Genomic DNA, 24256 nt, shown 5'->3' with positions numbered 1-24256 from the left:
CGTTGTCTGGAAGCGGTACAGATTTGGATGGGAGAAAACAGGCTTTGACTCAACCCGGCCAAGACTGAGTGGCTGTACATACCGTCATCTCGTTTAGTCCAAGAGGTTCCATCTCTGACTATTGGAGGAGAGATGTTACCTCCCATTGATAGAGCACGCAATCTGGGCGTCCTCCTAGATTCACGACTCAGTTTTGAAGATCACATTGGAGCCGTGGCTAGGGGGGCATTTGCACAGATTCGTCTTATATACCAATTGCGCCCCTTTTTGGACCGAGATGCCCTACGTACAGTCACCCACGCACTCGTTACCTCCCGTATTGATTACTGTAACGCTCTCTACATGGGGCTGCCCTTGAAGACCACCCGGAGGCTTCAGCTGGTGCAGAATGCAGCTGCACGGGTTGTAATGGGAGCTCCCCGATACTCCCATATTACACCCCTCCTCCGTGAGCTGCATTGGCTACCAGTTGCCCTCCGGGTGAGATTTAAGGTGCTGGTACTTACCTTTAAAGCCCTACATGGCTTAGGTCCGAGATACTTGCAGGACCATCTGCTGCCGGGAACAAATTCCCATCGTCCAGTACGCTCACACAGAGAAGGCCTCCTCAGGGTACCGTCAGCTAGGCAATGTCGGCTGGCGACCCCCAGGGGGAGGGCCTTCTCTGTGGGAGCGCCAACCCTATGGAATCAGCTCCCCCCTGAGCTTCGGATGGCCCAAAATCTCCAATCCTTTCGCCGCAGCCTCAAAACACTCCTTTTCCACCAGGCTGACCTAGACTGACAGGCATTTTAATTAATTTATATTTAGTATTTTTAATTCATTTTTTAAATTCTCTAATTTTTTATTGCACTGATGTTCTCAATTTCATTTTATCTTGATTTATGTACTTATTATATTTTTTGTTGTTAGCCGCCCTGAGTCCTTTGGGAGATAGGGCGGGATATAAATCCCATCAATAAATAAATAAATAAATAAATAAATAAATTCAAGAGGCAATCGATTCACATAAAGAAGACTCAAGAAGAAACTATGATGAGACTAAAGATAATTTGGATAAGATAAATGAACAAGTTTTTAACTTAAACTTACAATTAGAAAACCCTCAGAAAACAACTATAAAGAAGGAACAAAGAACTCAGAAAATAGAAGACAAACCAGAAGAAACTGATCTAAAGATGGAGAATACAAAGAAAGGAAATTGCAGACAAAGGAAAACACAGAAGACTTAGTGATAATACCAGAAATGGAAAAGGCACACCATCCCCCAAGACTTCAGAACATATCTGAAGATAAGGAAGAAGACTTTATAGAACAGATTATAGAGCTTTCAGGGGAAACATTAGAAACTAGGAAATAAGAAATGAAAAGAGAACCTGAGGGAAAAGGAAGGTGGGAGATTTTCAATGAATATAAATGGGTAGAACTTCCCCTCAGAAATATCTTACCTAAATGACTTTTTCTACTATAAATAGTACCCATAAAAAGAGAGAGAGAAAAATCTTTTGATGATCTAAATAAATATACTGATTTGGAATTTTATCTGGCAAAGGAAGAAAGCTAGAATTAGATTTAAAAAAATAGAGGACTCGACCTATTGGATGGGGCCCTATACTATCAAACAGGTGTTTGAATATGGCTAAAAGAAATAGATAATCCTTAGATACTAAAAAATCATTATACTTAGAAAGATAGGATTTATAATTAGGATGGCATACTTTTCTATGGGATGGGAAATATGAAAACATCAGGATGGCTTTTAACAAGGGAAACTTACTCACCCAAACTTAATCAACTCTGAGAAAATTGTAACCTATAAAAATATTTTGAATAATGAAGGGAAACTAAAATTGAAATAAGAGTTGGGAAAACAGGGTATAAGGTGATCTTAATTGCAAATATAATTGAGATATGAGCTGGATAGAAAAGATGTTCTGAACTGTAACTATTTTTATTAGATATAATATTAGAAAAATATGATGAGAAAGTATATACTTAATGCTGTATGTACTAATAGCAGTAAGAATTTTATTTGCTTAGTGTTTGAAAAGCAAAGAAATATTACCTGAAGAAGAGAGGATCAAGAAAACATCGGAATGTGGAGAAATGACAGAGTGATATTGAAGGTCAAAGAAAAAGAAGACATAGAATAATTTCAAATATGGGATATAGGTTATCACTGGGCAGGAAAAAGGGGTAGAGATTAGGAATTCAATATGTGTCTTTAAGTAAAAAATGAACCTAGACAACATGTTGTTTACTAAGCACTTATGATTTGTAAAAATAGAAAATCAATAAAATATTATATATAAAAAAGATTCCAGTTGAAGACACTGGATATAATCCCCTATGTAATAATATCTATAGTAAGCAAGTGTACTCCTGAAGAGGCAACTTGAATGCTAGAAATGGGAGGAGAAACGCTTTTGCTAGAACTCACATTCAGAATGAGTTGTCTGATATGTGGAATCACTATCATAAATGCTGCATATATTTGAAGGAGCACGCAGAGAAAGCTATATCTCAGTTCCAGCAGCATGACCCCCTATTCTCTGGGATAATCTGGGATTCAGGCAAAGATTCTTTGCTGACGCAAAAGAGGAAAAACAAGATATGAAACAATAAGGGATGACTTTGAGGTGATGATGACTCTCAGTGAAAAGATCTGTGTGGGGGAAAGAGACATATGCCACTAGAAGACAGCCAGTGTACTTAAGAAGACAACACAGATTTTCTAAAACAAAGCATGATGAATGTGACTCTGACAAGAGCTTGTGGACAGATGTTGTTATTAGTATTTAAATCAGTATTAGGTGAAGAAATCAGCTGATTACAAAAGAAGTAGTGAATTCTGACTGGTCTTAAAAGAACAGATGAGGCAGAACTGACCCACATGAGCACCATCCATGGGAAGGTTTCTTTGTGCCAGCCTCAGGCATAAAATCTTCTCAGGTTGGCTTATGCCTTTTGTTAACTGGTGGGAAGAAAGGGTGCCATGTGGATTATATACCCCCAACCATCAAAACGTTCTGAATTAGCCTTGAAAAGTGGCTCCTGGTAGACAATGGAAAACCTGTCAGAATTACTGTCCTAATTTAAATATCTATTTCCTTCCTAGACATTGATGGCCCGACACATTTAGTAACTGACCGAGTAACAGAAAACACAGCAACCATTTCTTGGAATGGAGCCCAGGCTCCCATTGATAGCTATGTAGTGAGCTACAACTTAGTTGGCGGTGATACCAAACAGATATCCATTGACAAGGACAAGAGAACCACTACTCTTGTGGGCCTGAAGCCTGGCATGGAGTACACTATCCACATCTGGGCTGTGAAGGGAACTCAGCAGAGCAGAAGGGCAAGCACAGAAGCTGAAACAGGTACTCACTCCATAGATATGAAATTGTGAAATCTTCATGAGTTCCTCTGTTTTAGTTCTACTCAGTGGAGTTCTTTTTTTAGACATGCTAAACTGGGGGACGCGGTGGCTCAGTGGGTTAGGACGCTGAGCTTGTCGATCGGAAGGTCGGCAGTTTGGCGGGTCGAATCCCGAGTGCCGCGTAACAGAGTGAGCACCTGTTACTCGCCCCAGCTTCTGCCAACCTAGCAGTTCGAAAGCACGTCAAAATGCAAGTAGAAAAATAGGGACCACTACAGTGGGAAGGTAACAGCGTTCCGTGCGCCTTTGGCGTCTAGTCATGCCGGCCACATGACCACGGAGACGTCCTCGGACAAGCGCTGGCTCTTCGGCTTTGAAACGGAGATGAGCACTGGCCCCTAGAGTCGGAAACGACTAGCACGCATGTGCGGGGGAACCTTTACCTTTTACCTAAACTGTACAAGTTATATGCAAAGGAGTACTAGAACTCTGGCAGCAGATTGAAGATTTACAGTCTGCTGAAAAAATCAGGTATCTTCTTTTCCTTTCTCAGTTTTGTCAAGACAAGTCACATTCAGTTTGTGAATTTAGAACCTGAAAGATGTCATGCAAGTACTGATTGTTAAATTCTGGACAGAATGAACTATTGAGAAACCAGACAAATAAATAACAAATATTTTAATAATATAGTAATTGGTTTAATATGATAATCCTATATTGATATATATCTGCATGTATGCATGTCTGTGTATTGTGTATAGGTAATCTACATTCACAGTGTAAGAGTGGTGAAAACTTAATTCAAATCCTAAATTAGGACCTAAGAATTATTAAGGTGGCATTTAAGAATTTGGGCACTGCCAAGCAAGGTGGCTTTTTGTAAATTAGAGTTGTTTAGGTCTGATAAATTCAATGTATCTCCTGATATCGAGGAAGTCCTTAAAGTATTGCTCCATGGGCTACAACCACTATTGGTATAATAACAGATTTCTTTTTCCATAAGCATTACTTCAACCTGCAAGTCCCAGTATTTTGAATTCTTTTCCAATTGTTTTTATTCAATCCCAGCACCATCTGATTTGGCAACATCAATAAATCAGACATTCCTCTTTTCAGTACAGTAATTGTTATATCAGGCATGATCAGAACAAGATGGCAGAGTTATATGTATAATGCTTCTGACATATCCAGCCTTTGTTGAAACTAAATATGACAATTCTGACAAAACAAAACTATTCAGAAACAGCACAAATAAACTGTTTCCCCAGATTCTTGGTTCCTTTTTAATAATGAATTAATTTAAATTTTCAGACATCAAGAAACAAGCATAGCTGATATTTAATTGTTAATAGTTATGCTCAAGTTTACACATGGCCATATGGCTTCTTCAGTAAAGAGTGACTGATCATTTTAAGAAAATGGAGGATTTTAAAAAAGAATATATAATCCAATGTTACTGAGAAAAAAGAATGCAATACACTGTACCTTGGTTCACAGAAATAGATGGACCCACCAATCTGAAAACAGACCAAGTGACAGAAAACTCAGCCACTGTGTCTTGGAACAAGGCCTGGGCACCTGTAGAACAGAACATCCTCAGCTATACATCTGCGGATGGAGAAACCAGAGAGGTACCTGTTGGGAAGGATAACATCAAGACTACCTTGACAGACCTGAAACCAGGCACAGAATATGTTCTCCACATCTGGGCAGTGAAAGGAAGCCAGCAGAGCAAGAGGGCAAGCACAAAAACTATGACAGGTAACTTGAGTAGGGCAGTGGGAGTGGGATGATAGGTTTCATGAAACAGGGTCCTTTGGAAATGACAGTGGTATAATCTTACTGCTACCAGGGCTGATGAGTTCTATACTATTTTTCCTTGTGTTTTCTAGTACCAATGATACTATATATTTTCCATCTACACAGTTGCATGAAAGGGCTGCTTTGGAAATGCTAGGGACAGAACAAGGAGATATAGGGAGCCTTGCAGCACTCTCTGTTGTCTAAATGAGGATATTAACCATACATTAAAGGTAAAGGTTCCCCCGCGCATGCGTGCTAGTCGTTTCTGACTCTAGGGGCCGGTGCTCATCTCCATTTCAAAGCTGAAGAGCCAGCGCTTGTCCGAGGACGTCTCCGTGGTCATGTGGCTGGCATGACTAGATGCCAAAGGCGCACGGAACGCTGTTACCTTCCCACCATAGTGGTCCCTATTTTTCTACTTGCATTTTTAGGTGCTTTTGAACTGCTAGGTTGGCAGAAGCTGGGATGAATAACAGGTGCTCACTCTGTTACGCGGCACTCGGGATTCAACCCGCCAAACTGCTGACCATCTGATCAACAAGCTCAGCGTCCTAACCCACTGAGCCACTGCGTCCCTCTAACCATACATTACACATGCACTATTTCTTCTCTCCTGCAGTCAGTTATTCTATAAGTATTCCTCTCTCCCTGTTACTTGGATTTAATGGGAAGTGAGCTCATAAATATCCAGTTAGGTTCTGATATCTTTGCTACATGTTCAAGGAAGGATAGGAGTGGAAATATATAATTAGAAACCTTGCAGAAAATGTAGTAGAATTGAAATAAAAGATCCGTTGGTAGATTTATGTCATAGATCTCCAGTCTTTGGCTTTTTCATTTTGGGGCATTAGAAAGTTTCTTACAGAACTGTGCTTTTTCTCTCTTGCATACGTCACTGCCTCATTTATCTACGAGATCTTTGATTCAGCCTCTTGTAGAGCTAAAATATATGCTTACTGTAAATTATATACCTATTGTCAAAGCAAGAACATCCGATGTTAGCAGTGTTGATTCTTTAAGGTAAACAATGCCTCGAAGTTCTTCTGAAGAGTTTCATCTGTCGGAACCATGACATCTATTTCCTGAAATTCTTAGATTATATGCATAGAATTGAGGACTATAATATTTTACAGGGTGATAGAGCTGGTTTGTCATTCTTCAGTATAAAAAGGTCATGCCAGTATACATAGAATATGTATCTTAATATGTATTCTAAAGCCGTATATCTTGGATGAAAGAAAAAAAGAAACAGCTGGGTTCCGAGATATTACTGCTGGATCTCAGCACCTCCTTCAGTATTTCCTAGGCATGTGCATAAATTTTCCCTTCAGCTACTGATTCTGGGGTTGATTCTTCCCTAATTTCTCTGTTTCTTAGCACACATCCAAATGGCTGTATTAATATGCTATCTTCTGGTTCCTTCGTTGGCAGAAAAAATGCCAATATAAATTGCATTGCCTTGATGACTTAGCCTTATTCTGCCTCAGTAACAAGTGCTATCTTTATAGTTTCAATGTGGGACAAATTAAGACAGTGATTTGTGAAATGAAAATTTTAGAACTGAAAGAAATATTCTGGAAGTGGACTGTAACGAAGTACTACATCATTGTTGTCCAGAAAACTACATGGACATGTACTTTCAAAGGAGCAATCTTTGCTTCTTCTGAGACAAACTTGGGCAGAAGTGAGAACAGTATTGCAGCCCCAAGTATTTTAAAAGGAAGGGTAATTGTAGAACAATATAGCTGCTCAAGGAAAAGAGCAAAGAGGAATACATAGAATAAAGTGGAATTTGTTCAACTCCTCTTTGCAGAAAGGCAACACAGAATACGCATACAATTTCTTTGAGTCTCATAATAGCTTTCTGAGTGTTTTCATGCTGGTCACTGCTTTGTCTAGATATTGATCCACCAAAGAATATCCGTGTATCAGACATAACACAGTCCAGTGGAGTAGTCACTTGGATGCCCCCAGATGCTCAAATCAGTGGCTATCATCTCACCTATCAAGATCCAGTTGGCACCAGTAAGGTAAGCCTGCTAAATGCACCATATGTGAAATTGGTCAGCCCGGCTGTTAGCATATGGCAGACTTGCTTAGGTCATTTCAGACAACAGACACAACAACACATCTAGATTTGCCATAAATTGAGCCTGATTCTAATGTCTTGTTTTTTCCTCTTTTGTACATAGATTTTTATGTTCTATAGTTTTAGGCAGCTCATACTAAATCCAAAAGATATATGCAATAAAACACAACATGTGGCCTCAAAACTTGATAAAATAATATGGTTATTTCAATAATTATTCACAACATATAACTATTATAATTTCTTTAAAGTAAAAACAAATAACTTATAATTACTTCAAAATAAAAACAAATTATAGAGCAGGAAAATAATATACAAGATGAAAAATGCATTCGGGCAATGGCATTCTTACAATAGCAGTCAAGTAATGGCTCATAGAAACTAAGCTACAATTATCAGCAAATGATGCATCATGAAAAGGCCCAGCATGTTGGAAAATACAACTTTTCTTCCAGTGCTGGGCACTAATGCAAGAAAGGAATGAGCAGCAAGTTGGATTTTTTATGATGTCAGCTGCAAAAATCTGCAAGGAGGATCTTACATGGCACATATATGACTATCAGGAGACTGTCAGTTCTAGTCCCATATTAGGCATTGGCCAGTCCCCCTCTCTCAACCCTAGGAAGCAGGCAAGGGCAAATTACTTCCGAAAAACTTGCCAGGAAAACTGCAGGGATTAATCCAGTCAATTGCAAGAGTCAAAAACTGACTTGAAGATACAGTCTTGCCAAACTAAAGCTACAATCTTCTAATTTGCTAGATATATCCTGGGAGATTCTAGTGCAGACATGCCAAACTTGTGATGCCACGTGACGTCATGTGACATATCGGAACTGTTTTGCCATTGCTGGCAATGGGGTGTGCTCAGCTTCCGTGTGACGGGTCTGGCAGCGGGCTGGCTGTTCTAGTGTGTGGCTATTCTGATCCTCTTCCCCATTTGCCCATCCATCTTGGGACTGTGTAGTCTTTTAATCTGGGCACCTCTCTGGGAAAACACTGCTAATCCCACCACCATTGCTCCAGCAGGTGCACATTCCATCACACAGACATGCATATGCTGAAGGGCCCTCTCTGCAGAAATTCATGCTGTGTCTGTGGAGGATGCTGATATCCCTGACACAGAAAAAAGTGTACGTGTGGTACAGAAAGGCTGAAAATGGTTCTTGCCATGCCTTCACGTCTATCTGTCATTTTATTTATTTATTTCTATCTACCCTTACTTTTACGAATAACTCAAGGTGGCAAACATTTGTAGTAAGGGGAGGCCTGGAGGTAGGGAAAGGAGAAAAGGGTGGGGGGGGGGTTCTGTCAGGTTTTTGGTGAGAGAGTTGGCTGGAAACTTGAAAGTGAGTGGAAGGTGGGTATTTATCTCAGACAAGGTTAGAAATTGAGGAGTTAGGATTTTTTTTAGCTAAAATAGCCCTGAAGCTTCCAGGGAGGGAGAAGGAGATGGGGAAAGGAGAGAAGGGGGTTAAGCCGGGGTTTCGTGGGAAGACTTTTGAGGGGAGAGTTGGCTGGAATCCTGAAAGGGGAGAGGAGACGGCAGAGACGAGCAGACCCAGACTAGTGGGTGAGTGACCAGACACCAAGAAGATGAATCGACCGAAGCAAGTGGGCAAGCCAGTGACTAGAGGGGGTGGGGTGGTGGTGGTGCCAGATGTACCAGCAGATGGCAGAGGTGAGCTGACCCAGGCAAGTGGGCAGACCAGTGAACAGAGGAGTGCCAGACACCCAAGCCGGCAGTGGAGGTGACTTAAGCTGGGTGAGTGGAGGTGCTTGGGCAAGAGATCAGAGGAGACTGATGTCCAGAACAACAGACATTGAGACACCTGGGGAGTGACTGTGTAGCAGGGAAGAGCCTGGGTACCTGTAGAAAGGGGATAGAGGAATCCAGACTCTAGTGGCCCTGTCAGGGGTGGCACTACATATCCAACATTACTCCCTCTCCTATTTTTCCTACAACAACAACCCTGTGAAATAAGTTCAGCTGAGAGACAGTAACTGGCTCAAGGTTGCCCAGCTGTCTTTCATGACCAAGGCAGGACTAGAACTCACAGTCTCTGGCTTTCTAGGCTGGTGCCTTAACCACTAGATCAAACTGTCACGAAGTATGAGGAGAAGGTTTTGCCTCGTATTCAGTGTTAAATGTTATGCTGCAGACACACAATGTTTTATTACACTATCCAAAAGGCACCTAAAAATATAAAAGTAAATGAGACAAGCAATGGTGATAAAAACTGTGCATTCAGAAATGCAGCAGGGTGTAAAACCCTAAAGATTGATAGGTTTCGCAAAATGGTTGAAGAGCATTTGTGATTCAGGAAATAAAAAAGTCCCCTGTGTAAATCAGAATATAAATGCATCCTATTTTATTCACATACTGTCTGCATTTTAATGTTTCAGAACAGCATGCATTTTTTGTCACCTGCTGTCCCCAGTGATCCTAACCAGTGAAGTAATTTCCTATTCATCACTGAGCTTTGGGGGAAAGCAGCTCATAGGAATGGACGGTTAATGTGTTAGTGAAATATAGTTTCAGTCTCTTTTTTCTTTGTGGCAGGAAGTGCGACTTGGAGCAAATGATCGAAAGTTTGTTCTAGAAAACTTAAGTCGTGGTACTAGGTACACCTTATACATTACAGCCTTTAAGGGAGATCGCAGGAGTCCAACAGTGACCACCACTTTTTCTACAAGTAAGCCTTGTGAACGCTCATATTGTAATATTTAGGTGCTAAATATGTCGCGTGTCCTTAAAAGAAGAAGGAACTTGGAATGAACTTGAACTGGGATGACTTTTGTCTGGAGTAAGAACTTACGGTAAAGGATGGTTTGAAAATGGAATGTTAGTAGGAAAATATGCAACTGAAAACACAATAATAAAAAAGAATATTTATATTTATAACCAAGTATTTGATGATATCATAACAAATACAAAAAGACTTTGGGGCTTAGAATAAACTAACCAACGTTTGCATTTTCATTTTGTAAGTTAGAACTCCTGTTTCTCATATGGGAAAATTATTGATTTAATAAACTCGTCTGAAAAAAATCCAAAATGATAAAAGAAATAATAATCAAATTTGAAATGCAGTAGCTATTCAGAAATAGGATGAAGGCTAGTAGTTTAAAAAAAAGTCAGCATTTGGAGATTAGAGTCTAGTTCAATCCATCAGTTAGAATGGAAAGGAATGGAATGGAATATTAGTCTGAATAAATGACAGATTTGTTATTTGAAATTTAGCCTGCCTTTCCCAGTTTGGAGAATCAAAAGGAAACTTACAGTTAAAGGAAGATACTTTTAAAAAAATAGCACATTTATAAGTAGGAAAGCACGATACAACTCTCAATGACCTAGTAACAGCTTTCAAGCAGCCACATTGTTCAGAAAATATATTACACAACAAGACCAGAGAAACCAATTTAGGTGGCAATGTGCAGAAATCTGTCAGGGTGTCAGGACCCACTCCAAACCACGTCTTAGGAAGACAAAACTCTTGGAGCCAAATCTTAGTCCAAAAGAAATCTTTACTATGACATGCTTGGTTGTAGGAATACAAGACAGGACTTAATATTGTTCCACAAACTAAACCCTTATAAAGAGTTCCCAGTTCAGCCCCCCCTTAACCCCATTTGGTCAGTCCCCCATCCTTTACCTTGTATCATCCCTCTCGTGGGAAAAAGGAACTTAGGACCTTTTATGTTTATTGCTCTCTTCCGTAACACAAGCCAGATGCTCCTACCCTAGTCCTCCCTTTTGTTCCCCCAGTTCAAAAGGCTTCTCTTTTCCTTTGAAATGCCTAATACAGGCTCAATACACATCCGTTCCCTCCTCCTCGGGAGATGGCAGGATCCATGGAATAATGTTTTAAACATACATTTATGATTCTGACACAGGGTCTCAGGAATGGATAAGGGAATTTCAAAAGGGGCAACAGGACTCTACAGAATATTAGGAAACTTCTTCGGGGCAGGCACCTGCTTTTCCTTTCTTTTTTCTCAAAGGAAGGTAGACATCTCCTCCTACCTAATCTATCAAATAGTGGGGGGAAATGTAGAAGATGAAGAAATACAAGCTTATGGACAGGTGACTCTGAGTAAATGCAGTGAGACAATCCTAAAATGCAGTTGTATGTAAAAATGTTCCTAAATTGCTGGGATTTGGGTGACATGTGAATTAAATAAAGAAAGAAACAAGCAACAAAACGTTGCTTGGGAAGTATAAGTCTTATCAGCGTTTAGTAGTTTAGACTCACATGAATTTAGATTCATGCCTCACTCACTACTCAAATGTTTATTTTCTTTTTCTCTACTGTTAATGGCTTCGATTGTTGGCCTTAGCTTTCTTTTGCCACAGGATTGTTCAAAGACTTTTCTGCATTTTTATCTTCATCTTTGGATTTAATAATGTCAGCTCTTATTTGCTTTGCTCCTGAAGTCAGTTTGCATTATCCCTACCCTGTGGACTGCAGCCAAACCCAGCAAAATGGTAATTCCATCAGCGGCCTATATACCATCTATCTGAACGGTGACAGCAGCAGACCCCTTGAGGTATATTGCGACATGACCACTGATGGAGGGGGATGGATAGTGAGTGTTGTTTTCATTACTTTCAAAACATTATTAATTCCAGCTATTCCCAGTACAGGTAGTCTTTGTTTAGCAACCACAATTGGTATCAGCAACTTGGCTGTTAAGCAAAGCAATTACTAAGTGAAACTGCTGTACAGACCTGCAAAGGCCATATGACCTGCAAAGGTCATAAACACAAGGTTTGGTTGCAAAGCTACTTCTTCCTCACTGTCATAACTGAAGTGTTGCTGTCTGAGGCAGTCACTAAATGAGGCCTACCTGGACTGACTGTGCCATTTTTCCTGCATGCTTATCACAGTTGCAATGAATTAGCCTTGAAACCTCTGCAGACTTTGATTCTAAATACAAACAGTTCATTGTTAGTCATGAGTCTCCATTGCTGACCTTCTGTCTTACCTCATATTTTTCCTGTTTCATGATTTAATATGGAGTCTCTTTCTGTGTGTATGTGTGTGTGGTGTATTATGCACAAAAGCAGACATACTTTGAATTTTGAAACAGGTGCAGTTCTCTTTTTTCTTACTTTAAAAGTTTTGGTACACAAAAGAGCATATTAATTAGAAAGATAGGGACCACTATGGTGAGAAGTTAACAGCGTTCCGTGCGTCTTTGGCGTCTAGTCATGCCGGCCACATGACCACGGAGACGTCCTCGGACAAGGGCTGGCTCTTCGGCTTTGAAACGGAGATGAGCACCGGCCCCTAGAGTTGGAAATGACTAGCATGCATGTGTAGGGGAACCTTTATCTTTACCTATAAACAAATCTTAATGAGACCACATGAGGATACCTTGTTTGTTGTGAGTCAGTGTATGTGTGTGCTTTTGTAGCCAGGAAACATGGAAATGAAAAAGTAAGGGAAGATATGAACTAAATGGTTTGAAGAATTGTCTACCAAAGAAGAAATAAAAATGGATAGCTTGCTTGATACCATGATTGTTCCATAAATGAAATAGTATTATCTGGAACTCTCAAATTCAGTGAGCATTTCATGTGTAACATTCTAGACCTTCTTCTAGTCTATTTATATCTACTGCACTATGAACTGACTTACCTTCCATTTTTCTTCTATGTTTGATACTCTATAAGTAGAATTAATATTCAGTGAATCAATTTTTATATGCTTCTGCCTGCTTTTACAGATAATTCAGAGGAGGTCCACAGGACAGCTGGATTTCTCTAAGAGATGGAAGAATTATGTTGAAGGCTTTGGAAGTTCTTCTGGAGAATTTTGGCTTGGTACTATTGTTTTCTGAACATAGTTCATGATGGATGTATAGGCTTTTTGGAAGAACCACTATTAATGCAGAAATACTAATGAAAGGATTCTACTTTTCTGATGATGGATGTTGAATCTCCACACTATTCCTTCCATGCCCCCAGTTCTTAGAGTCTCAATACTATGGGAAGTCTTCACTTAACAACCAGTTGTTTAACATCCATTCAAAGTTATGGTTTCAAAAAAGGTTACAACCTGTGACCTTTGAAATTGAAATTACAGCTGTTTCATGTACCCTCACAGTCACATGGTGGTATTTCAAACACATTTAAACCAGCTCAAACTTACAATCAGTTCCATCATTCTGTGATCACATGACCATGATTTGTGACTTGTGCCATTTTTTGACAGAAAGCAATAAAAAGCACCCATTGGATATGCTGGATTTGTTTAACAACTATGTGCTTAACAGCCATGTATTCACTAAACATCTATTGTAAAATCAAATCAGGTTATGTGGTGACCAATGTAACAACTACAATGACTTATGACAAAAATTCTGAGTTTGATTCTGATTGTAAGTGTCACGTCTGTAAAGGTCCTGGTCAATCATCATAAAAAGGCTGGAAGAATGCCTATAGTGTGCCAAAGTAGGCTCAGATTCTAAGAGTTTTATTTAAAAACAGCAATAACATTGCATTTAGTACTATCTGGCTATACAGTATATAAGGACCCAGCACCTCAGATCATGCTTTGCAATGCTATAGAGCAGGGGTGTCAAACTGCCGGCCCACAGGCCAGTTTCATCATACTGAAGCCCACCCCATTGCCAGCAATGCAAAAAGAGTCACGATACGTCGTGATACTTCATGTGACATGGCGCATTTGACACCCATGTTATAGTGACTCATAACTTTGCTTGAAAATCATTAGCTACTAGGAAGAGAGTGGTGGTGATGGACTGTGATGGAATGTGTCTCTACAGGAGCAGTGAGGGAGAGTTTTGATGATGTAGAGTTCAAACCCAGAGAGGAGAAGGTTCAGGTTAGCCACAGCCTAGAATCCCTCAAGATATATCTAGTAGATGGTTATAGCTTTAGTTTGGCAAGAATCTATTGGGAGTAAGCAAATAAAGGACTGAACTTGATAGGATTTTGCTGTGTCATCTCTGGGCTTGGGCGTGACATTGCTTTAATGTTCAGTTTGTAGTTTTTAAAGTTTCCTATTACTAAATGGCATCTGTATTCCATCATAAACTTTGCTAGAGAGCAGATAAAGGGATATATAAATGATAAGCCAGTTTTATTATGTACTTGGAAGAGTTAATATCTTCTCTCTCTCTCTCTCTCTCTCTCTCTCTCACACACACACACACACACACACACACACACTCACTCACTCTCAGTCACTCTCTCTCACACAGACACAAATGTGTGTGCGCGCACACGCATGCACAAAGACACATACACACATTCCTAGAATGGGAAATTGAAGTATTTCTATTAATGAATAAAGTGACATAAGTGAAATGACTGTATAGTATTTGTTTATTATATACAAATAACTCCATTTCTTATGGAGTCAAGAATTCTTCTTGACTTAAAAATGCCTTGAATATAATAGTTTTGTCAGGTCTGCCATTGCATCTCTTCATCCCTGTTTTGCTTCGATGGCATCCTGCCATAAAGGGGGAGAGGAAGGAAAAAGGGATATAGGGAGGGGGGATGACAGGATGAGAGATTCAAAGACAGAAGCTTGGGAATGGAATGCGGAGTGTTGGGCCAAAGAGGTTAAAAAATGTGGAGCTGTTACCAAAAACACCTAATTGGAACCTTATTGGACACCTCCAAGACGATCAAGCGGGGAAGAGCTTGGGAGAAGGGAAAATTACCAGAACTAAGCGGGAAATCCTCAGATCTGGCTTTGGACTTGGCATTAGTAAAAATATATCTTTCACTACAAATGGAGTCGAGTGTCTTTCTTTCCTGAACACCCAAGCTGGGACAGGTCTGACTAATTTGTTTGACAGCCTACCTTAAATTTGATTCTGGAATGTTTCTTGCAGGCCTAGAAAAATTGAATAACCTCACCAGGTCTGCCCGCCTTCCCTATGAGCTGAGGGTAGATTTACGGACTCACAACGAGTCAGCCTATGCCACCTATGACTTCTTCCAGGTGGGTTCCAGCAGAGATCGATACAAGCTGTCTTTGGGAAACTACAGAGGCACTGCTGGTAAATATTTCTTTTATTTTTTTTAAATAAAATGTTATTAAATTTCAAATAAAAGAATTGAATAAAAAAACCAAATGGGGAGATATTAGAGGGAGAAGTGGAAACAAATAGTGAAAAAGCAAAATCTCACATCTATCTGAGTAGCAACCAATTTTTCAGGGCTTCCTGAACTTATATTCATGGGCACTTTGGAAATGTATATCAGGGATGCTTTAGCAAGTAACTCCCGTAAGGGGATTATGCGTGCACAAATGAGAAAGCCCAGCCGCAAAATTAAAATTAAAAAAATGTACACCAAACATTCACCACTCAGCAGCATGTTCTTTCATGCTGCTTACATAGTATGGTGTCTCCTATTCCATTTAATATAATTAAGAAAAATTATAGTCAATCACAGAACAGACCTATCTGGGAAATATCTATACTGTATTTCCTTTTGTCTGCCTGGAAAGCAAAAGCAGTTTCAGAGTTTGAACAACAATAAGCAAATTAATGTATTTGAAACCATAATATTTTCACTCAGAAAGAAACCAGTTTAGCCAAGGTGTCAAGAATTATATTTACATTCCTTTACTCACAAAGATGCATACACCCTTTTTGGCTTCCTCTTCCTCCCCACTCTTGTCCATTCCCTTCTCTGGTTCAAAGCAGACAGTATACAAACAAAATAAAAAGAAAAACACCCTTTGAAATTTTATCCAGCTGTCCAATTTCTCAGAAATCAGGAAAGGAAAAAAGGAATCAGAGAAAGAAAAGCCAATTTCTGAAGCTGAGAAATTCTGCTGAAGCCATATTGTTTTTTTATTGCCTTGATAAAGGACTGCAGTTAGTCACTTTCCAGTAATTTTAAAGATTGGGAAAAACTTTCACGTAGTCGAATTGATGACGTCAGGTGGAGAAAAGGAACTTGGTGCTGAGACACATTTTGAAGCTAAGTCATTCCCTGTCAGCACCACTCAACTTAAGATGTGTATGCATATTTATAGGTATTCTGTATAAAGATGCCAACCTGATAAATTACTCAACTTCTTGGTTACGTAATTATTCTTAATAAGACAAATTGGAAAAAAAATCTTGATTGGAGCTTGAGGGCAGCAAGAGAGGTGACTGCTGAACATTCATGCTTATGGGTAATGCACTGAGAAACCCAGGATTAACTGATATTAAATTATGCTTGGGCAAGATTTTATATCTGTTCTGCATGTGTCTGTTTCTGTGTGTGAAGGCACTGAAAGGCATTTAATTGTATTTCTGCCCACTCAGGACATGTCTTTGGTTCTAATTTTCCATTTCTCTCCTAAGGGGATGCCATGACTTACCATAATGGTAGGAAATTTACAACGTTGGACAAGGATAATGATATAGCTATCACCAACTGCGCGATAACACACCATGGTGGCTGGTGGTATAAGAACTGCCACCTGGCTAATCTCAATGGGAAGTATGGAGAACAGAAGCACAGTGAGGTGAGTCTGGTATATAATCTGCCCTGTGAACCGCCCTGAGTCCTCAGGGAGAAGGGCGGTATATAAATATTATTAAATTAAAAATTAAAAAATTAAATAATCTGTCTAGATCACATGTGACCATTTCAAGAATACACAAATTACTGTTAATACTTCTCCGTGTGATAGCCACTAAGTGTTTAGACCATCTTAATCATTATTATGAAAGGAAAGGAGAATTTATCTACTATTGCTTGATTTTGAAATAATACAATGAATCCTTATTTCTAAGGCTGCAACACTTATGCAATTTTTAAAAAAGAATCAATGACTCTATTTAACAAACTTCACTGCTTACGATAATCCCAGTTAAGTTGGTAGCAGATTCTAAAAATATTGTAAAGGTAGCTAACAATATCTTAACGGTCATTCCTCCATTTTTTTTTTACATAGGAGGGAATGCCTTTTTAAAATGGCTAATAAATTAAGATTTAAAAATAAAACTTTTTTTCAGATCTGTTTTCATTTGTATGGATGATATGTATACAAATTTAATTAAAAAAACTAACTGTAATATTTATACACATTCAATAACTATTTAATAAAAGAATAGCAGTTTTCCTGTAGACTGTGGAAGGAGATTGCTTCTTGATTAGCATATATAACTTATACATATACACATCTATTGGGGAAAAGAAGTTTCTATTATTGAAGCTCATAAACTCTGAAGGTGCCTTAAAAGTGATCTTGTCCATTGTTTCTCAACCTTGGCAACTCAAGACATCTCGACTTCAATTTCCAGAATTTCCCGCCCGTCATGCTGATTAGGGAATTCTGGGAGATGAAATCCGCACATCTTAAAGTTGCTAAGGTTGAGAAACCATGATCCGGTCAGTCTTTTCAGTGTGAAATCTACTACAGGTAGTCCTCGATTTACGACCACAATTGAGCCCAAAATTTCTGTTGCTAAGTGATATATTTGTTAACTGAGTTTTGCCCCATGTCACAAACTTTCATGCCACAGTTTTTAAGTGAATCATTGCAGTTGATAAGTTAGTAACCAGCTGTTAAGTGAATCTGGCTTCCCCATTGACTTCGCTTGTCAGAAGGCTGCAAAATAACAACAACAACAACAACTTTATTGTCACTTTGAATGTACACCAATTGGCATACATCAAAATGAAATTTTGTAGCATACAGTTCTCAAAGGTTCACCACCTCTGATATACACTCCTTGTTCATGGCCAGCTCAAGTTTCAGAACGTCCATTTTAGTGTCTAGGGAGCAAACAGGACAGATGGAAATGGAGGTCCATGTGGATTAGCCCGCAATTAGCTTGTATTCCTGCATGACAACCTCGCCTCCTTTCCTTTTTATGATCTTGTCTCTTCCACCTTTTCCTTAAAGAAGCCTTGCTCCTTTTCGCCCCTGGAGCACACTGCCACCGTCATCAACTCCTCCAAAAGCCTCTCTCCCATCGTCTCGGCCTGCTGACAGCCTTATCCAGTTCCTTCACTTCATAAGACCCAGGACCTCTCCTCCTCTACCTCCTTTGGAAACAGCCCCAATTTGCAATAGAATCCGTCGCTGTGCCAGCAGTCAAATCTTGCTGCTGGCAGAACAATTTCAAACAGCGCAAACAACTTCTAATGGTCTCACCAACAGTTCCGAAGCAGCTAAAAACTCGCCATACCAGCAAAGATTGTCGGTCGTATGTTACCTTAGTCCCACTATGTTGCTCAAACACATTAAAACCTTCCAGATCATGTGGCCTATATCCCTTATATCCCTCCAATTTTTTTCCACCTTCGGCAGCCAATGCAGCCGCAGCCGATCCAGGCGCCATCTTAGAAACTAAAATACTGGGACCATGCAATTGTCATAAATATGAACTGGTTGCTAAGCACCTGAATTTTGGTCACATGATCACGGGTATGCTGCAAAGGTCATAACTGTGAAAAATGGTCATAAGTCACATTTTTAGTGCCATTGTAACTTTGCATGGTCACTAAATGAACTGTTGTAAGTCAAGGACTGCCTGTACTGTAATATTTCCAATGGTTGTCCAGTCGCTGCTTAAATACTGCAGTGAAATTCTCCATCCCATTTTTAGGGCACTTGTAATTTTGGGCAGTTTTTACTGTTAGAAAGTTTCTTATAACATTATGAAATCGACCTCCTTTTGATTTCTTTCCATTGTTGTAAACTTTGTTCTTCTGAAGCAAGAGATTGGGTCTGTTAGCAATTATATTTTTTTGCTAAAATATAGGACTCTGTAAAATATTTCAGTTGTTTCATCCATTCTTCATAGGTTTAATTCCATTCCTTTATTTTCAGCTCTTTCACCATCCTGGTTGCTTTTTTCTAGAAATACTCTAGTTTATAAAAGTTCTTTTTAAAATGTGTTCAGAAGTATAAACAGCACCTCAAATATGTCCTGATTAAAACCAAACAAAAATATTCTGAGTGAACGCTCTGCTTCTGTTAATCCCATCTCAAGTACATTAATGCTTTGAGCTATTATGTCACACTGTTCAATTACATTTGAACCGAACCAGATCTTTCCAGTCTAGTGATCCTCATTTTTTTCAGATGCTTCACTTTGTTGAGATACTTCTTAATATACAATCATCTGCTTGTTAAATTTTCAAAGTTGGCTTCTCCCATCATAGTCTATGTTGTGTACTGGGTTCATTGCTTGAGAGAAAAGACGAGGCGAGTGAGTTCAGTCAAGAACATTCTTATTTGCTTGCAGGAACCGAACTGGGAAACAGGGCTGCGATGCAGCTATTTATACCCTGGCCTCTAGGTGGCGGCCAATAGGTTTGAAGCAACCTATTGCCGCCCTAGAGGCAGCCAATGGCGGTGCTGGAGACGGGTTGTCTGAGGAGCTGGGAGCCATTAGCCAGCTCCCTGCTTAAGCAACCTTCCAGCATTGAAACTCACGTGGTACACTCAGTAAAACAAGGCCCAATACATTATACCCTTTCCCCCTAGAATGTACACACATTATAGCAACAAAAGGAATAAGTACAGCAATTACAGAGTTTACAAAAGTACAAGATAATAGTATGCACGTTCAGCATTGTTCCAATGTATTCACTAATGCAGAGACTTTCCTGAGCAGGCAGCAATCTCAGTGACACACACAACATTACAGCACAATTATTTTAGGACAAAATCCTGTAAATAAGCTGGAGGTTTACGAACCCTTGTAGATCACCTGGGGGATCCCGGCAACTCCCGGTCTACCAGCTTGCCCGCCGGGCTGGGTAGACCAGGATCATTGAGTTCATGACTCGAATTCCTCTGGCTGGCCATTCCAGGTTGGTCCACCGCAGAGTCCATTGTTTGAGCAGAGTTAGCACAGCGGCTGTATTGTTCAGGTTGACTTTCCCCATCAGGAGACCCATGTTGCACTCCCGGGCTTAGCCCACCTAGACCACCTACCCATTGCTTTGACTGCTGGGGTCCTCAGAGCATGTGAATTGCTCAGCTTGGCTGCTGGTTTGAGGTCCTTGAATTGCACCTGGGACGAGGTCCTCACTTTGTGGCCATTCTGGAAACCGCCTCCACAGCTGATCAATATGGCGGCGAACAACTCACCTGCCATCTAATGTCACTTCGTATGAGAGAGACCCTGAGATTTTAGCAATTTTGCCTGGCACCCACAAGTTCCCATGCCCATAGTTCCGGGCCCACACCCCATCACCCACTTGTAATCCCCTCGGAGACCTTGGGCGAGAGGTGTCTGCTGCCAGCCGGTCAGGTTGCAGCCTGTCCAGTTTTGTGATTAGTTGCCTTCCCCAGCGAAGCTCTGCTGGGCTCTTGTCAGTTGCTGTGCAAAGCATGGTATGCTGGCAGAGCAAAAAATCGGCCATTCTGTGGTGCCAGTTCCCAGTCACTATGCACTTCAGTGACTCTTTTGTAGTGTGCACCATTTGTTCGGCTTGCCCATTACTGGAAGGGTGAAATGGAGCCTATGTCACGTGCCAAATGAAGTTAGTCTTCCAGAAGGCTTGAAATTCTGCTGCTGTGAACTGGGCCCCGTTATCAGATACTAGGACGACCAGCAGCCCATGCATTGCACAAAGTTTCCTAAGCACCTGGATGGTCTTAGCAGTAGTCATATTCACAACTGGAATAACTTCCAGCCATTTAGAGTGGCTGTCGACCACTATAAAAAATAGCTGTCCCTGAAAGGGCCCAGTGAAGTCAATATGAATCCTCGACCAGGGAGTGTGTGTCTCCTCCCATCTATGTACAGGAGCATGTCGCATTTCAGGCCTGGATTGCTGACATGTGTAACACCCATGTACTTGAGCTTCTATAGCCTTATCTAACCCTGGCCACCATAAGTAGCTTCGTGCCAATGCCTTCATCTGGACAATGCCCGGATGTCCCTCATGAATTGATTACCCTGTCTCTCAATGAAGTGGGAACAATGACCCTGCTCCCCCATAGAATACAACCCTTGTGAGCTGAAAGCTCGTGTCTATGTGTGAAGTAGCTCTGGAACTCAGGTCCAGGGCTGTTTTCCAGCCACCCTGTGTGAATCCAGGATAGCACTCTGCTTAAAACCTTGTCTGCAGCAGTTTCTGCGGCCACATCCCCTGCGTGGAGGGGAAACTCAGGCAAGTCCTGAATAGACAAAATGAGAGCCGCTAGAGCTAGATCTGGCTCTATTTGAGGCAATGGAATTCTACTGAGGCCATCTGCATGGCTCATACCTTTGTTTTGGGGCTGGGTGCCATCTGAATGGCTTTCAGCTTGGACTCGGCAGGGTGGATGCCACCGGCATCGATACAGAAACCCAAGAACTCAGTTGAAGGAACTCCTATACTACACTTGTTTTTCTTAAGTTTAAGGTCCGCTTCATGAAACCGTTGAAGGACGGCTTTGAGCCTCCTTGCAAGCACCTCAGTGGACTCACCGGCACATCACTGAAGTAGGGGCAGACCCCCAGAATGCCTTTGATTGTACGCTCCATAATGCTTTGAAAAATGCCAGGGGCTACAGTAACCCTGAATTGCAGGCGTTTTACTTTAAAATCCCCTCTGTGAGTTATAATAGTCTGTGCTGTGGCTGTGGCTTCGTCCACAGGAAGCTGTTGGTAGGCCTGAGCCAAATCTAACTTTGCAAAAACTGTACCCCCTTGCAGTGATGCCAGAATGTGGCTTACTATAGGTACAAGGTACGCATGCTGTTTGAGCGCACGATTAATTGTGCACTTGTAATCAGTGCAAATCCTGACCTCTCCATTGGCTTTTAGTGGTGTGATGATTGGGGTTTCCCATTCACCCCCATCTATGGGCTGTAGTACCCCCTATTCGACTAGCTTATCCAATTCGGCATCTATTTTGTGTTTAAGAGCAAATGGCACTCTATGAGGTTTAATCCCGACAGGCATTACAGTAGGATTGAGTTTAAATGTTATGGGCGGGCCCTTGTAAGTCCCTAGGCTTGAGTCAAACATATCTGCAAACTTCTCACATACTGTCGCTAAACTCGTGACTTGCTTCCGGTTGATACTGGTGACTTGGATGCCTAATGCATCAAACCAATTGAGCCCAATCAGGCTCATTCGCTGACCCCATACTATGACAACGTCCAGGTGCCCAGAAAACCCCTTGAATTTGACTGCCAATGTGGCTTCACCCTTGACTGCGACTCTAGCATTCTGGAAGTCGGTCAGTATAATGTCAGATGGCCTAAGCTTGGCCCATCTCTTGCTGTGGTTGCAGACAAACTTGAATGTTTCAAGTGATATAATGGACACGGCTCACCCCGTGTCTAGTTCCATTTTGCAAGGGACCCCTTGCAGCTCGACCTGAAGTCAAAATTTCAGCTTAATGGGGCGGCGAGCTCCCATGTGGCAAATGCTTCTGTGGCTGGAGTAAAACCCTACATTAAGTTGCCCCGGGGCCCTGGTACCTCTCCTGATTGGAATGTCCAACTGGCAGATCGATTGTCGGTCCTTCTGGTGACCTCTGCAGACGGACGCGATGTGGCTGGTCTTTCTGCAGGTCCGACACGTGGCTGTTCAGAATCTACAGTCCATGCGTTGGTGGTGGCCACCAGACCCTGGGCACCTAAGGAAGGGACCTGCCTTGTAGGTTGTTCCATGTTGATTGTTGCTGCGATGTTGCTGATCGTCGTGCCGTTGAAGCTTGTCAACTTTGAGGTTGTCATCGGAGTCTTCAGCGTGTTCAGCATCCTCGTGGTGGATGGTCTCCTCATGTTGTCCATTTTTGGCAGGCCGCATGGCTTTTACAGCCCCGCCAGCAGCTTTGTCCGCCATGATCTCCTTCAACCCGTCTGGAAATGACAGAGTCTCTTTGGTGAAGAGTTTTTGTTGCAACTCTCAATTTTGGAGACCACAAACAAGCCGGTCCCAAAGTCCATTTTTGGTGGGCTGCATGGCTTTTATGGCCCCACTGGCAGCTTCTTCCACCATGATCTCCTTCAACGCGTCTGGAAATGACAGAGTCTCTTTGGCGAAGAGTTTTTGTTGCAACTCTCAATTTCGGAGACCACAAATGAGCCGGTCCCGAAGTCTCTCCTCCATGTTGGAGAACTGGCACAGGCGTGCAGCCTGCCTCAATGCCACGATGAATTTGGATGCTGATTCACCCGACTGTTGAACCCTCTGCTCGAATGCATGTTGCCAAACTATTATCTAAAGCTTGAGCTGGAAATGGTCACTGAGCCGTTTCTTCAAGTCCGTGAATGTTACAGACTCCAGCGGTGTCAGAGCAAACAAGTTCTCTGCAATGTTGATCATGGCTCGGTCGCAAACACACAGGAGCGTTGCAGCCTTCAGGCCGTCTTCGGCGACTTGATTGGCGTGGAGATAGTACTTGACCATGGATAAATATGAAGACCATCTTTCTGGGTGAGCTAGGTCAAATTCTTCCAGCTTTCCAACCTTCGCCATTTCGGTGAAGTCTTTGCGGCTGGGCTTGTCTTCGTATCCTGCTCCTCCGTATGCCTAGGGACTGATCCACAGGGTTTGTGGTCGCTAGCGTGGCTGTGCTAGCCGACCGTAGGGGGGGGACTTGTTTTCCCACCAGGCGCATTCCGGCCTCACCCCTAGTGACTCTCACCTCTGTGGAAGGAGCAGGATCCCACCTTTGTCACCAATGTTGTGTACTGGGTTCGTTGCTTGAGAGAAGAGACGAGGCGAGTGAGTTCAGTCAAGAACATTCTTTATTTGCTTGCAAGAACCGAAGTGGGAAACAGGGCTGCAAATGCAGCTATTTATACCCTGGCCCCTAGGTGGCGGTGAATAGGTTTGAAGCAACCTATTGCTGCCCTAGAGGCAGCCAATGGCGGCTCTGGAGATGGGTTGTCTGAGGAGCTGGGAGCCGTTAGCCAGCTCCCTGCTTAAGCAACCTTCCAGCATTGAAACTCACGTGGTACACTCAGTAAAACAAGGCCCAATACATTACAGTCTATATAACATCTTGGCCACTAAATTACATTGCCTTTCTTTGCT

General features: G+C 41.5%; 1 protein-coding gene across 1 annotated transcript in view; it reads left to right on the top strand.

Moving 5' to 3' along the window:
- Positions 1–24256, top strand: part of TNN (tenascin N) — a gene marked incomplete at both ends in the record, with an annotated part of 39501 nt that overhangs the window by 14478 nt on the left and 767 nt on the right. Inside the window, 8 exons of the mRNA XM_083360267.1 lie at positions 3119–3382; positions 4879–5142; positions 7084–7214; positions 9834–9966; positions 11709–11860; positions 13004–13100; positions 15146–15313; positions 16616–16779. Of these exons, the coding sequence (XP_083216393.1) occupies positions 3119–3382; positions 4879–5142; positions 7084–7214; positions 9834–9966; positions 11709–11860; positions 13004–13100; positions 15146–15313; positions 16616–16779 (1373 nt within the window). The remainder of the gene's footprint in view (positions 1–3118; positions 3383–4878; positions 5143–7083; positions 7215–9833; positions 9967–11708; positions 11861–13003; positions 13101–15145; positions 15314–16615; positions 16780–24256) is intronic.

This window comes from Vipera ursinii, assembly GCF_947247035.1.
Source record: "Vipera ursinii genome assembly, chromosome: 3".
Lineage (NCBI taxonomy): Eukaryota > Metazoa > Chordata > Lepidosauria > Squamata > Viperidae > Vipera > Vipera ursinii.
Note: the sequence above shows the minus strand (reverse complement) of the source record. Positions and strands in the feature narration are given on the sequence as shown.